The 13158-nt window shown below is 38.3% G+C and overlaps 1 protein-coding gene across 1 annotated transcript; it reads left to right on the top strand.

Annotated features, from left to right (window-relative positions):
- Window positions 1–4968: 4968 nt before the first annotated feature.
- On the top strand, window positions 4969–5637 carry LOC114365287 (flagellar radial spoke protein 2-like). The gene has a single exon (XM_028321804.1). The coding sequence runs from the start codon at window positions 4969–4971 to the stop codon at window positions 5635–5637; it is 669 nt and encodes a 222-aa protein (XP_028177605.1).
- Window positions 5638–13158: the final 7521 nt, after the last annotated feature.

Raw genomic sequence — 13158 nt, 5'->3', positions numbered from 1 at the left:
GAAGACTCGAAAGGACTCAGAAGACTCAAAGGACTCAGACTCATGTGAATAGAGAGTCCTGTCTCGAAATTAAGACTAAAAGACTCGAGTTTCTTACACCTCTAGTGTAGCTTTGCAGGCTTGGCTATGTCCGGTGTTAGCCGGACGGGTGGCAGCCCTACCGCACTAGAGTTACACCTGAGTTTGTGCCGTTCCTGCCTAGGTTTAATTGGTGTCGCCAAGTTGTTTGATGACATTACCGCGTGATGTATAAATTGTACGAGTTCGCGGATCCCACTTGTGACTGTGGATTTGATATTAATGAGATAAATACGAGTTGCACGTAGTGTGGGAAAGATAATTTCTGCAGCTTACCCGTTTCGTTGACTTTGAGTCTAAGAGTTATCAAATCTGTACCAACTTAGGTTGTTTGAATTGATTTAATGTTGGGTAAAAATGACCAAACGCTTTTATAGGATCTACTGTATAATTTATGTGTATGGTTGTAAAAATGTTGCCAATATTATAATGATTCAATTAAAGAAAACTGTTTTGCATGGCTGAATAGTCAAACTTGAGGACAAATTACCTATGTAGGTAATATATTTAATATCTGTAATTTTGGTCATATATTACCTATTAGCAAATGTATAATTCTATTCCATTCTATTTATACCAGAAAAAATAAACAGTTTTCTCCGGCTTTCAGCACAACGCAAACATAGTATAGTACAGAAAAAAGTAAATATTTAACAAAGGTATAGAAAAGCTAAGTGCTCTGTTAAAACAAAGAGCACATGCGTGATATGGCTTATTGCTTTTTCTTTTTCTGTTGGCGAAAATCTTATTAAATGACTATACAAAATGGATTCCGAAATAACTCTAGTAATTTATAGTCTATGTAGAATATTGACGCTACCAAAGTTTTTGATCTGTTAACAGATCATGTGACATCATACTTTTAATTAACAAAAATAATATAAAATATCTTAACTGATATTTTCTTAGAATAAATTAACTAATTTATAAATATTCGTTTTTATGATAAAACATATCATACCTTGAAATTAACTGGTCCTGTTTACCTGAAAAGAAAAAATATCATGAATATTGTTCTAATTACTTGTTCTACGGTTGTTCTGATAAAAAACTATGTCCTATCCATCTTGTGCCTCTTAACAATTCAGTCGCAACCCATCTCCGTCCAGCCTTTATTCTTTTCTTATCGGTTTCGGCATGGTTCAGGCGCTATGCAAATACGCCATATTTCGGGGCGTGGGAACGCGGGCTCTGTATAAATCGCGCGATACGGCCCTGTCTAAATTTCCTTAAGTACGGGCACCGGCGTTATGTCCCCTGGACATGCGAGAACGTGTTTAATTGCAACTCTTGTTTATGGAACGAAAGGCTGTCGACATTACTATTAATGGGCGGTAATTACTCGTTTTCTCACCACGCGGTTTTATGCTTTATTCTCAACGAAATTGCTAATTTTCAAAAGGTACTAAAATTCATAGTTGCGTTTTTAATCTTAACAATTTTTCATGTTAATTAGTTTCACGAATACAATAACGCTTCTGTGGGAGGCTCGTTTTAATTACAGCACCCTATTAATATCGTATATCGTATTTCATTCATTCAACAAACATGAATCAGTCGTCGAAGACGGAGCGTGGGCAGGCCTCCCACTAAGTGGACCGACGATCTGGTGAAGGTTGCGGGAGGTGCCTGGATGCGAGCGGCGCAGGGCCGGTCTTTGTGGAAATCCCCAAGCATTAGGCCTTAGGCCTTTGTCCAGCAGTGGACGTCCTTCGGCTGAAACCACAGAATAATAAAAAGTACTACGCTGAAACGAACGAACGAATCAGTCGTGTACACCGTGCACGTGATTTCATAAATTGAAACCGACAAGTTTCGTTAAAACTAATTGAATACTTCGATACCAATATTTTAGTGGGATCCAATTTAAAATAAACCATTTCCCGAGTAAGCCGACGGTCACACGTATAAATTCGGCAAACATAAACACGTCATCAATGAATAACGGCGAGGAGTTTTTTCATCATGGCGTCGTGTTCTGACAGATATCGAATTTGCAATAAAATTTGTATTGGTGTAATGGAACACGGAACCTCCATCGGGGCAAAGAGATTACGTTTACTTTGCCCCGTCATTCTTTGTTAGAACCCATTAGGTAAGCCACGTTTGCCGATTAAATTTGAGGATTATTATGTTTGCCCCGCCAAACAGTTCTATTTATCAAACAATATTGTTCCGACGTAAGGTTTTATTACACTCGTAGGAGCTCTTTCAAGTTATTTAATCATTTTCGTATTGCCTTGTACGGCTTATTAATATTTCGGTGGAATTGTGTAGACATAAGACATCTTTTTGTTCGTATGTCAGCAACGTTTCTCTGGTTTCACTGAATGAGTATTATGGGGGAAGTTTTTGATCAAATCCTTATTATAGCAGCATATGAAAATCAATCAGGAGTCGGTATGGTCGTAACCAGGGTTGACAAGTTAACTGTTTCATGTACATAAACCTGATATTAATTGAAAAATAAATAGCTTTTTAAGTATTAATGAAGCAGCTAGCTAGATTCTACCTAAAGTTCTTCTTCTTCTTTCTAATTGCACAAGGGCTTGAAGCTACAATAAACTGTCGAGTAGCAATGTAAAAATCCCCCATAAATATGCAAGTAAAAATATAAAATTGTTGCTGTATACTATGTACTTATGAGACAGTTAATTAAACTCCCTTTGGGCTAGACGTCTAGCTCTCTTTTTCAATATTCGTCGACATATTCATGATTTAGAATTTTAGAACAATCAAAGGGATTGAAAATAAAAATTCAGACTTGAATTTACACATAGGGCTGAGTGGCGTGGGCTCCGGAGTAACGGAGTGGCCCCGGGCGCCCGACCCGCTTTGATCCCGGCCGTCTCGTGTGACTGGGTCACCCTACACGTCAAAGGGAGAAACACTCTTCATTATTACTAACTGCTTGTTGCGCTTTCGATACGACTCCATTGTTCTTGTGAGTCAAACGAGTCATCTTTGAACTAGTCAAGTTTTCAGACATGTTTTAACCTCTTTGAGTCTTTGATAGAGATTCGTACTACATTTATTTCAATGGCAATTTTTTTGTCAATATGAACGACCTGTAATTTCCGCGAGTTTATTAAGAATTTCTAATATTAGTTTCTTCTAGACTCTACCCTTTAATTATCTAGTTATTTAGTTGGTTGGGTGTCTCAAATTGTCAGTTGTAGCACTTACGAGTATTTACAATTACAAGTAGTTTTTATTCAATAAAACCGTTCTAGTGGTGCGCAAACAAGATAACACTGAGGCGCATCGGTTTCTGCTAATTTTTTACTTTAATGCAGCATACTTAAAACACCTTCAGCTCAGTAGATATTCACTCACTCAAAGAAAACCACTTACCGCAAATGCAGTAAATGATCTCAAAAACATTTTAATCTAGTCAAGTTGAAAGAACACATCGCACTCAAAAGAATCCAATTTCTAGTTAAAGGATCGGAGTGTTGGCTCGATACCAAGAAGACATTATCTAGTCGGCAACATATAGGCCTTAGCCAAATACGCTTTTATTCGCAGTTTTAGGATTTAGGACGCTATTTCAGCTACTTTTCTTGTATTCTTTTATCCGGATTACAATTTTTTACCTTTATTACAGAATTTAAGAGCCACACGCGTAGAGAATTTCAGATGTATTCTATGGCTAAATGAAAGTAAGGTTGGTATTTTTTCCATTTCAGTTGAATCAGAACTGTTAAAATTGCTAAAAAAAACTTAGGCTGAGTTGTACCATCTTAATTTAACTTTTACAAACGTCAAAAATCTCTCAAATTCCATACAAAAAACCCCGGTTATTGTTATAGTTACGGTCAAAGTGAGATGGTGCAACCCAGCCTTAGTTAATTGAATGTAAACATTGATAAAGGGCCGTGATGTAAAATATTTCCGGTTTTCTGTCACAAATTATTTTTGAAATAAGCAGATTTTTTCCTCGACCCAGATTTTTTCCTATTACACTTCTGACACCACCACCACCTTCTCATTGTAAAAATTAGTTTTATTCACCAAAAAAATATTTCTTGACTAACCAGCAAAGCCACTGGTAAACCCAAGTGATGCATTAGTATTCCGTTCAGCCGGCGCTAGAACTCAACAAATACTGATTGTTTCTCGAGGGAACTTACGAGGAAGAAGGCGCTACTCCGGAATCGGACCTATATACAATACAGAGCAGTTGAGGTGCTTAACGTCTTACTGAGATATAGACCGAGACTGCTGCAATTTTATTGTTTGAAAAACGACTTCAGGCTTGTGGACTTCATTCTGGTAGCTTAAAAGAGGTTGCACGATACATCGTAGTTCCCATTTTATAATATTAATTCGAGGCAAATATTTATCTTCTGCCAAAAAACAATTCTTCCACTCGTGCCTGAACAAATTGAACAGGTTGGCCATGACAAGTTTGTCAAACGTTGGTCATGACAAGATGGTCACTCAAACATTGGCCATTGTAAGGCTGAGTTGCACCACCTAGCTTTGACCGTAACTATAACGATAACCGGTGTTTTTATATGGAGTTTGACAGATTTTTGACGTTTGTCAAAGTTAATATAAGATGGTACAATCCAGCCTAAGTGATTCAAAAGTTGGCCTAGCAGTGACAGTCACTATCAGAAGAACTTCTGCCATTATGACTGTTGGCGACAGATCTGGTAACACCGGTGCTAGGCCGTGGTCTATGGACTGCAGCCTAGCAACGGTGTTAGCCATCTTGTTTTTGGATACTATTCTGTTGCTTTGGCTTTTGTGCTTTTTATGTGATCTGAATACAGTTTCGTATTTTAAGCTGAGCATTTTCCATTTATGTAGCTAACATTCTGTTTCGAGCCGGATCTGTTTTAAAAACCAGTTTTTCAAAATTCTAAATTCTTTTGCTACAAAATGCTTACAAGATCACAGGCCCGTGAGGCCAAAAGCCAGGCTCGCTCCTCGTCCTCTGCGTCATCGGCCACAACAGTCGCCCGCCTCAAGGCCGCGGAAGCGGCTCGCAAACAACATCTTGCTGAAATTGCGAAGCGGGAGGCCGCAGCCGCAGCCGCTACCGCTGCAGCCGCGGCCGCTACTGCTGCAGCTGTCGCGGCGGCTGAGCGAGAGGCCGCAGACGCCACTTTTGAAGCGACTGTCGCGGCTATTGAGGCCGAGGAAGTAGTCAGTGCCAGGAGCAGAGCCACAGCCGACTGGGTTGAGAGAACTTTTACAGGAGCAGCTTCAGTCGCAGCTAGCGAGCCGCCCGAAGAGGGTTTGCCGTGTGGACACGGTGAGGTTGATGTTTCCGTGCATCCTGCACCGGTTGCGGAGCAGATGCACGACGCCTCACGACGTTCACCGGAGATCACTCGCCAGTTGCATAAAGAGGCCCTGCGCTTTGATTCGTGTCCCCAGGAAGGCAATAACGGTAACGTCAGCAAGGCCCCGGTAAGTGATATCACGAAACTGGCAGAAGCTTTGGTGTTATTGGCTAAACCGAACGTAAAGGCTTGTAACACATACCAAACATCACTCCTTAAGTTAGACGATAGCGCTGAAATCAGTACTTTGGACTTGCACTGACTATCCTTCTCGTTTGACTTCTCATTCTTGTTTTTCTTAAACTTCTGCGGACAATTCTTCATGACATGCCCTGGTTTCTTGCACTTGAAACATTTCATTGTTCTTTTAGCAACCAAAGCGCTCACAGTGTCCTTGTCATCGCGACGTTGGTACTCTTGTAGCAGTTTTGCCTTAACAATTTCACTCGATAAAGTTGTGTTATTGTTCTCCAGAGCCATTATTAGTGGATCATACTCTTGTGGGAGACCACTCAATATTATCACAGCTACAAAGTCGTCGTCCAACGGGGAGCCTATGTCACAGAGCTGTTGAGCTAACTCGGTGACGGTGGATAAGTATGTGTCCATGTCACCCTCAAGTTTTGTAGCAAAAAGACTTCGAAGGAGACTCAAACGTCTGCTCAGCCCTCTGTCTTCATACGCATTCTTCAGATTGTTCCACGCAGCCTTGGCTCCCGCTGCATTACGTACATGGGGAAACGCCGAAGAATGAACAGACAAACATATTTTTGCCAGCGCCTTCATGTCGCGTTTTGCATCAACTTTTGTGGTGTCAGTTGGCTCGATGCACTCCCATAAATCTTCATGCACCAGTATCATCTTCATTGCAAATTTCCAATTATGATAGTCTTGAACTCCACGCAGTTTCTCAATAGGAAAATTCGCCTTGTCGTTGCCGGTAGCCATCGCGAGGTTATGTGCATATGCACAATATTTACCAAAGCGCGAATTGTTCTGCAAATTACAAAATTATCTACTCGCGACAGGGACAGACGCCCTGGGCCCATAACCTGATGGGTTAGGGTCAAAAAGAAAGAAGATTGCAGAGAAAACAGTAGATATTTATTGTAAGTACGACAGAGATGATACCGCATAGGCACACAGCCATTGAGAGAGAGAAAAAAAATATAAAGTCACAATGACATGCAGTGTCAGATTTGACTTTGACGTTACTGGATAATAGACTACTCAATGTTACGTTTCGTTTTACATTCCAACAAATTATGTACCTATTTATGTCAATAAATAAATAAATAAATCTTTGGACAATTTCACACAGCGCCAGCTAGCCCCAAAGTAAATTTGTAAACAATTTGTAGGTAATAATATTAATCATTCAAATTAATTTAGAAAGATTGAATTATAGATGACCCACGCTGAACTGTCCCGCCAAACTCAATGACAGGGGGGCGCTACCATCGTTCAACTATATGGTTTCCAACATGGCAAAAATCTGAACCAGCGATCCGGTATTGGACGGTGGCGCCCCACTGTCAATGTCATCGATAGGACAGTCCAGTATTTTGGAACTATATGTGTTTTATTCTGCCTACTCATTTAATGATTTTGACTTTTTTTCTTTTCTGGGGACCCTATCTAGGATAACGATATTGCACACTTTTCTAGGTTAAAAAATTAACAGATCAATTTTACAATTGGAAAAATTTAATTGATCAATATGAAAAGGATATTTACGATGTGTGTTTTATGGATTACTGATGTTTGGCCATCGCAAATTTTCATTTGGCAAATTCTCATTCGGCAAAACCACTTATTGCAAACTTTTAATCCGCAAATGTCGTTTTTGGCATATAAATATCGGGGTTCCGAAATTATTAATAGAACACTATTGATATTAAATCGAATAAATAAAGTTAATCTAGTTTAATCATCATTATTTGTTAGGCCGTTACTATTATGGTGCGTCCAGACTGGGCGAACGGGCTCGCGCGGCAGCGTCTTTCCATTCTATACATAGCCAGAACGCAAGGGTGTGAAACTAATCGAGTATAGTTTTGATATGACTTTTTTTACTAAGCTCCTCCAAACTATACACGACCACGCTGCGTACTGCTCGCGTATACTTTGTAGTGACTTAGGTCAATTATCTTCCTCCAAAATATACATCGTCAGTACGCATACGGACTAATCATGTATGTATTGTAATAAGTTCGCGATTACAATACAACGCGAGTAGTTGCATGCTCGTCATTTTGACTTATTTACCTCTCTTTATAATACATATTAATTCATAACTGAGTTTTTTGGTGTTTGTACTCTGCCATAGAAAATATTTTTGTTTTGGGGCTGATATTTTTATCAATTCTCCAATAACTCTTAAATTAAGAATTATGTATGTCAAAATGATTTTGTTCTTGAGATAAAAGCTTATAAATAACAATAAATATCCCTGGACATTTTACACTGCGCTTCTATAGTCCCAAACTAAGTTGTACTATGGGTACTAGATAACGGATATAAACATACTTAAATACTTTTTTTTGTAAATACATACTTATTATACATAGAAGACACTTAGTCCAATACAAAAAAATATGTTCATGCACACAAATTAATGTTTGTACTGTGCGGGAATCGAACCCGCTACCTCCGGAACAGTTATCCGTTTCGAACCACTACACCAAACGGTCGACAATTTTAGTTAATAATGCACGTTCAACTTTCTTCATTCACTCTCTCTCATTTTAAATGAATTTATGATTACACTAATAAATAATTGTCATTTAATTTGAAATCTACCTAATCTATTTAATTTCAGAAACCACTTACATTAGTGTTATAAATCTAGATTTATTATACGTAGATTCAGTAAAATAATAATATTTTATGTAATAATTAATCCCATCAAAAACAATACTTGTCAAAAAAAACAAGTCTCGCAACTCAGTTGTTCTACGGTAAAAAGTTGTGAGATCCATGTAATACCAAGTCCAGGCCAGGAAATCTTTAACGTTTTATATAAATTATTGACTTGGCCATCACACTAAATAATTTAATTTACACGTGTTTTCATGCGATGGCCAAGTCAATATATTTATGTAAAACGTTAAAGATTTCCTGGCCTGGACTTGGTATTACATGGATCTCACAACTTTTTACCGTAGAACAACTGAGTTGCGAGACNTACAGTTCACACTAAAAAGAGAGGTAGGGCCACAGAGAGCGAGATAGATATAAGTAGGTATTTGACTCAAGTTTTGTTCCCAACTTTGCCCTCCATTTTTATCTGTAGCTTCACGGTCTGGACGCACCATAAGAAAGTGGGGTTACACTCTACAAAAAGAAACCCCTTCAGCAACTTCAGTTTGATAAAAAAAAACGAAATAGAACGATGGTATTTGATTGTTCTTTTAAATTAATGAACACACTTTTTATGGAGTGTATTATATTATTCAAATAAAAAACTCATCAATATACCACTTTCATAAATTGTTCCTTCTGTAGTTAATGCCAGCTAAGCTACTTACTTTAATGCGTTTGAACCATTCTCAAAATTAAATGCTTCCTACTACATACTATAGGTAAGTCACAAAGTCTGTATAAAATGTGATATTTGCAGGCGCCTTTTAGTATCTGCTTTACTGAGCGAAGCCTAATTTGGTGGTGGTACTTGACGTCATAATACACTGAAAATTCTCGCACTCATGGTATGACTGATATGCATAGACGTGACCAACCTAAAAAATTTGACAGTATAATGAGAGATCGTGTGTAGCAGCATCACACGACGTGAAGCAAGATCAAATTATATGAAATCCAACTCAACATTGGACCAAGATCAGGCCAAGAGACTATACCCACCTTTTCGACTTTGAGAGACTTAATAGTATCACCATTCTCAAGATGCATTCATTCATTAAGGTCTGCAAATTCATTTCGAAATCAGACATCCCAGCCATGAGTGACAGACGAGCCAAGTTGAAGCTACGCTAAGTCACGCTGCCATAACAACGAACGCCGGGGTAACACAAGTTAAAGTCATTGTAATATTAAGATTAATGACATGATAAAAAAACTGTAAGCGTGTACATAAATAATGGATATAAAATACCTCCGTATCTTTACTCATGACGTGCTGTTACATAGTTAACACAGTCATTGTCATATCGCGGACTTGCGGTACGACGATATGGAGGACTTCGAAGCAATTAAAATAATATGTGTAGCAGAAAAAATAATCAACATCCATCGCGACTTCTGGTACTTGACGACAAGGAACCAAATTTTTTTAGCTTTCCTAATATCACTGGAAGTTGCATTATCTTTTGCAGTTATCACATATATTGCAAAATGTTTCTTCCTGCGTTATGCCTTTAAAGATTCTCTGTGGGTAATTTTTTATTTAATGCAAAACATTCAATGTTTTTCAATAATTTTATATTATGGTCCTTTTTTCGGACACCGGTTTAGAATACTTCTTGATCGTTTATCCCAGGCGCACAATGTATTGAGATGTCATCTGCCATACAAATCATCGCTAATACAAATAAAAACGAAAGTTTATGTTGTTCTGATTACTATTGTTGCTGTAAGGGCTGGTAAAACTGTGCAGACTGTGATCTTTGAATATGAAGATGGATGTATGACATATCTACCATCTATATTGCTTACTGTCAATGAAGTCTTCAATGAAGGACAATATGCACTAGGTATTTTGATGTATTACACTCTGCTCACCATAGTAAGAAGCATGCTACAAGCCGTAAATGAGCTGATCAAGGAGGCGGCCATGGAGGGGTCGCTTGAAGACAATTTAAATAACTTTGCCTGTGTGTATCGTATATTGTTCGAATCTTGTCGAAAGCTAAAAAAGTGTATGGCTCATCAAGTAAGGCAACGCTTTTGTTTTCAGATTATTTAATATTATTTAATAAGTGGTGATCCTTAATAACATGTATTTATTTCACATGTCTTTATTTCAGATATTATTATCACTTTTTATCGGGGTATCATTCTTCATATATTTAATATGGCAAAGTTTGAGTATGCTACTGATACAAAAGGTTAGTGCATTCTTCTTTTTTTGTATTCATAATATTACGTCAGCCATTTTATACGTCGCAATACTTTCAGTCAAAGTTTGCGAAAAGCATATGGCACCATATTATTAAATATGTTGGATCCATCTTGATGATCACCATGGCTGGGCAAGGAGTGGNTGGCACCATATTATTAAATATATTGGATCCATCTTGATGATCACCATGGCTGGGCAAGGAGTGGCTAATGAAGTGGTGGCGCTGAAGCGGCTGTTATCAAAGCTTCGTTGCACGTACATAGGTTTGTATCATCTAGTTACTGCCAAGACATTATTCTTGTTATTCTAAAATTGTATGTGATGGAATCGGTTGAAATAGCCCATAGAATTGCCAAACTGAAGTGTCAGTGGACGGGGCATAAAGCTCGTAGAGCTGATGGCCGTTGGGACAGAAAAGTTCCGGAAAACGTAGTGTAAAATCAAAAAATCAAAATCAAAAATATTTATTGAGTTTAGACCACAAGTGGCACTTATTATGTACTTATATACTTATTATGTAGGTAGACCCAATTACGTTTACTGCTGGACAAAGACCCACCCAAGGATTTCCACAACTTATTCAGAGGAGTGTAAATCAAAGCTTGCGTCGCAAAATCAACGAAACACTAAGTCAAGGATTTCCTGTTGATGTTTTACTGTGGTTGGTTTTTCAGATTCTAATATGGCAATCTCGTCGAGCCTGAAGGACTTCCAGCGGCTGGTGTGCGTGGAGCCGCTGCAGGTGGAGCTGCTGCCGCCGCTGCCGGTCGGGACCTACATCCTGCCCGTGGTGCTCTCCCTGGTGGTCGACTACATCATCGTCTCTCTGCAAATGAATAAGGACATCTAATGGGCATTTTTCTGTTTTGTACTCGGGTTCGTGAAATAATAGTCCAAAGCACGATTCAAAGGCACAGAAACGTCCACAAATTGAAATATAACACAAATAGTACTTGTAATCAGTATACAATCATCGAACAGCCAAAACATAGAAATATTGTTCGCGCTATTGTTCTTTGTATCTGCTTATCCTGGCTAACATTTTATATACATAAAACCACTTGTATGTAATTAAGTATATCATAATGACTAATGATTAATTTAATTATTATTATATTGACATGCATGATAACTTATTTGTTATTAATCTTATAAGCGCTTTGGAACTTGTATTCTGTTTAGAATGATAAATAAATAAATAAAAATAAATTGCACGTGATCTCGAAAGAAATAATCAACTGGTAATTTTTTTTTACCCGTCTAGTCTTTTAATGTTTTATACTTTATTGTACCTACACCACTCAAGAAGAGAAAAAAAAGAGACGATAAATCTAACAACAGAAAATATTTAATTTCTCTAGTTACATTGATCTAACTTCATTATTTTGTCGCAAATTTGTTTAACAAAACCCATCAGTGTTTTATTAGAGTAGGCACACCGCGTCTTTCCGTTCTATATTATGTCACACCACACACACACGTTCTATATTATGTTCTATAAGTCATACCCAGCTTATAGCCTGGGGGGAGGGGCTAGCCTTACCCAGCTTCTGGCCTTGGTGGGAGGGGGGGAGAGGCAAGTCATACCCATAGTCGTTTCACAAGCCAAAAAAAAAAATTACTTTGTACAACTGTCTAGTGCGACCGAGCAATATTCAAGGACACTACGTCCTTGAATATTGCTCGGTGGTATTTCGACCCCACTATGCGACTCACAGCTTGCGTCTTGAAAGTGCTATGCCCTCCTTACCGTAAAACTGTATCAGGATCCAACTCCCCTGTTTCAAGACTGTGTAAGTCATATAATAATCTCAGCGCTGATGTTAATTTGTTTGGCACAAATATTTCTAAATTCCGTCGTCAGATTAACCAAATAACCTAACTTAATTAATTAGCTAACTATTGTCTATCTTGGCACTCACTAGCCGCCTTGTGGTTGCTCGTTGCTTTGCAATTCAGTTTTTAGACTAAGTACTTAACTTTCTTTGAATGGTTTGGTTTATATAAACGCATGCAGTGTTTACCTACTATTATATATTGTACTCTTAGAACATAGTATTAATGGATTTTTTTGTTATATTAATAAAAATAAAATAAAATAACCAGTTTCTATGGGCTGGGGGGAGGGGCTAGCCTTACCCAGTTTCTGGCCTGGGGGGAGGGGGGGGGTCAAGTCATACCCAGTTTCTGGCCGAGGGGGAAGTCATGCCCAGCTTATGACCTGGGGAGAGGAGGGGGGCGGGGGAGTCATGGGGAGTCATACCCAGCTTCTAGGACAGAAATAACATTTCAAACTTTAGTATTCGAGTCGTAGATTTAGGCTGAGTTGCACCACCTTCTTTTAACCGTAACTTTGCCAATAACCGGTGTTTTTGTATGGAGTTTGACAAATTTCTGCCGTTCGTTAAAGTTACAGTAAGATGGTGCAACCCAGCCTTTGTGTATATAATTGAATGTTACTGCTCCGAAAACTAGTAAGCTAATAATTAAGTACTAAGTAACCCACTTATTATGACAGTCTTTGAAAATCATAAGCTACTTACAATAATTATATGTTATACTAGCTTTTGCCCGCGGCTTCACCCGCGTGAAATTTCGTTTGTCACAGATCGTCATATATTATAGCCTATAAAATGTTATTCTGGGATATAAACAAGAATACTATAAAGTTTCATCAAAATCCGTTCAGTAGTTTTTGCGTGA

The sequence above is a fragment of the Ostrinia furnacalis genome, unplaced genomic scaffold (genome assembly GCF_004193835.3).
Source record: "Ostrinia furnacalis isolate ACB-3 unplaced genomic scaffold, ASM419383v2 OfSCF0447, whole genome shotgun sequence".
Taxonomy (NCBI): domain Eukaryota; kingdom Metazoa; phylum Arthropoda; class Insecta; order Lepidoptera; family Crambidae; genus Ostrinia; species Ostrinia furnacalis.
The sequence above is the reverse complement of the archived record's forward strand: the minus strand, read 5'-3'. Positions and strand labels throughout refer to the sequence as shown.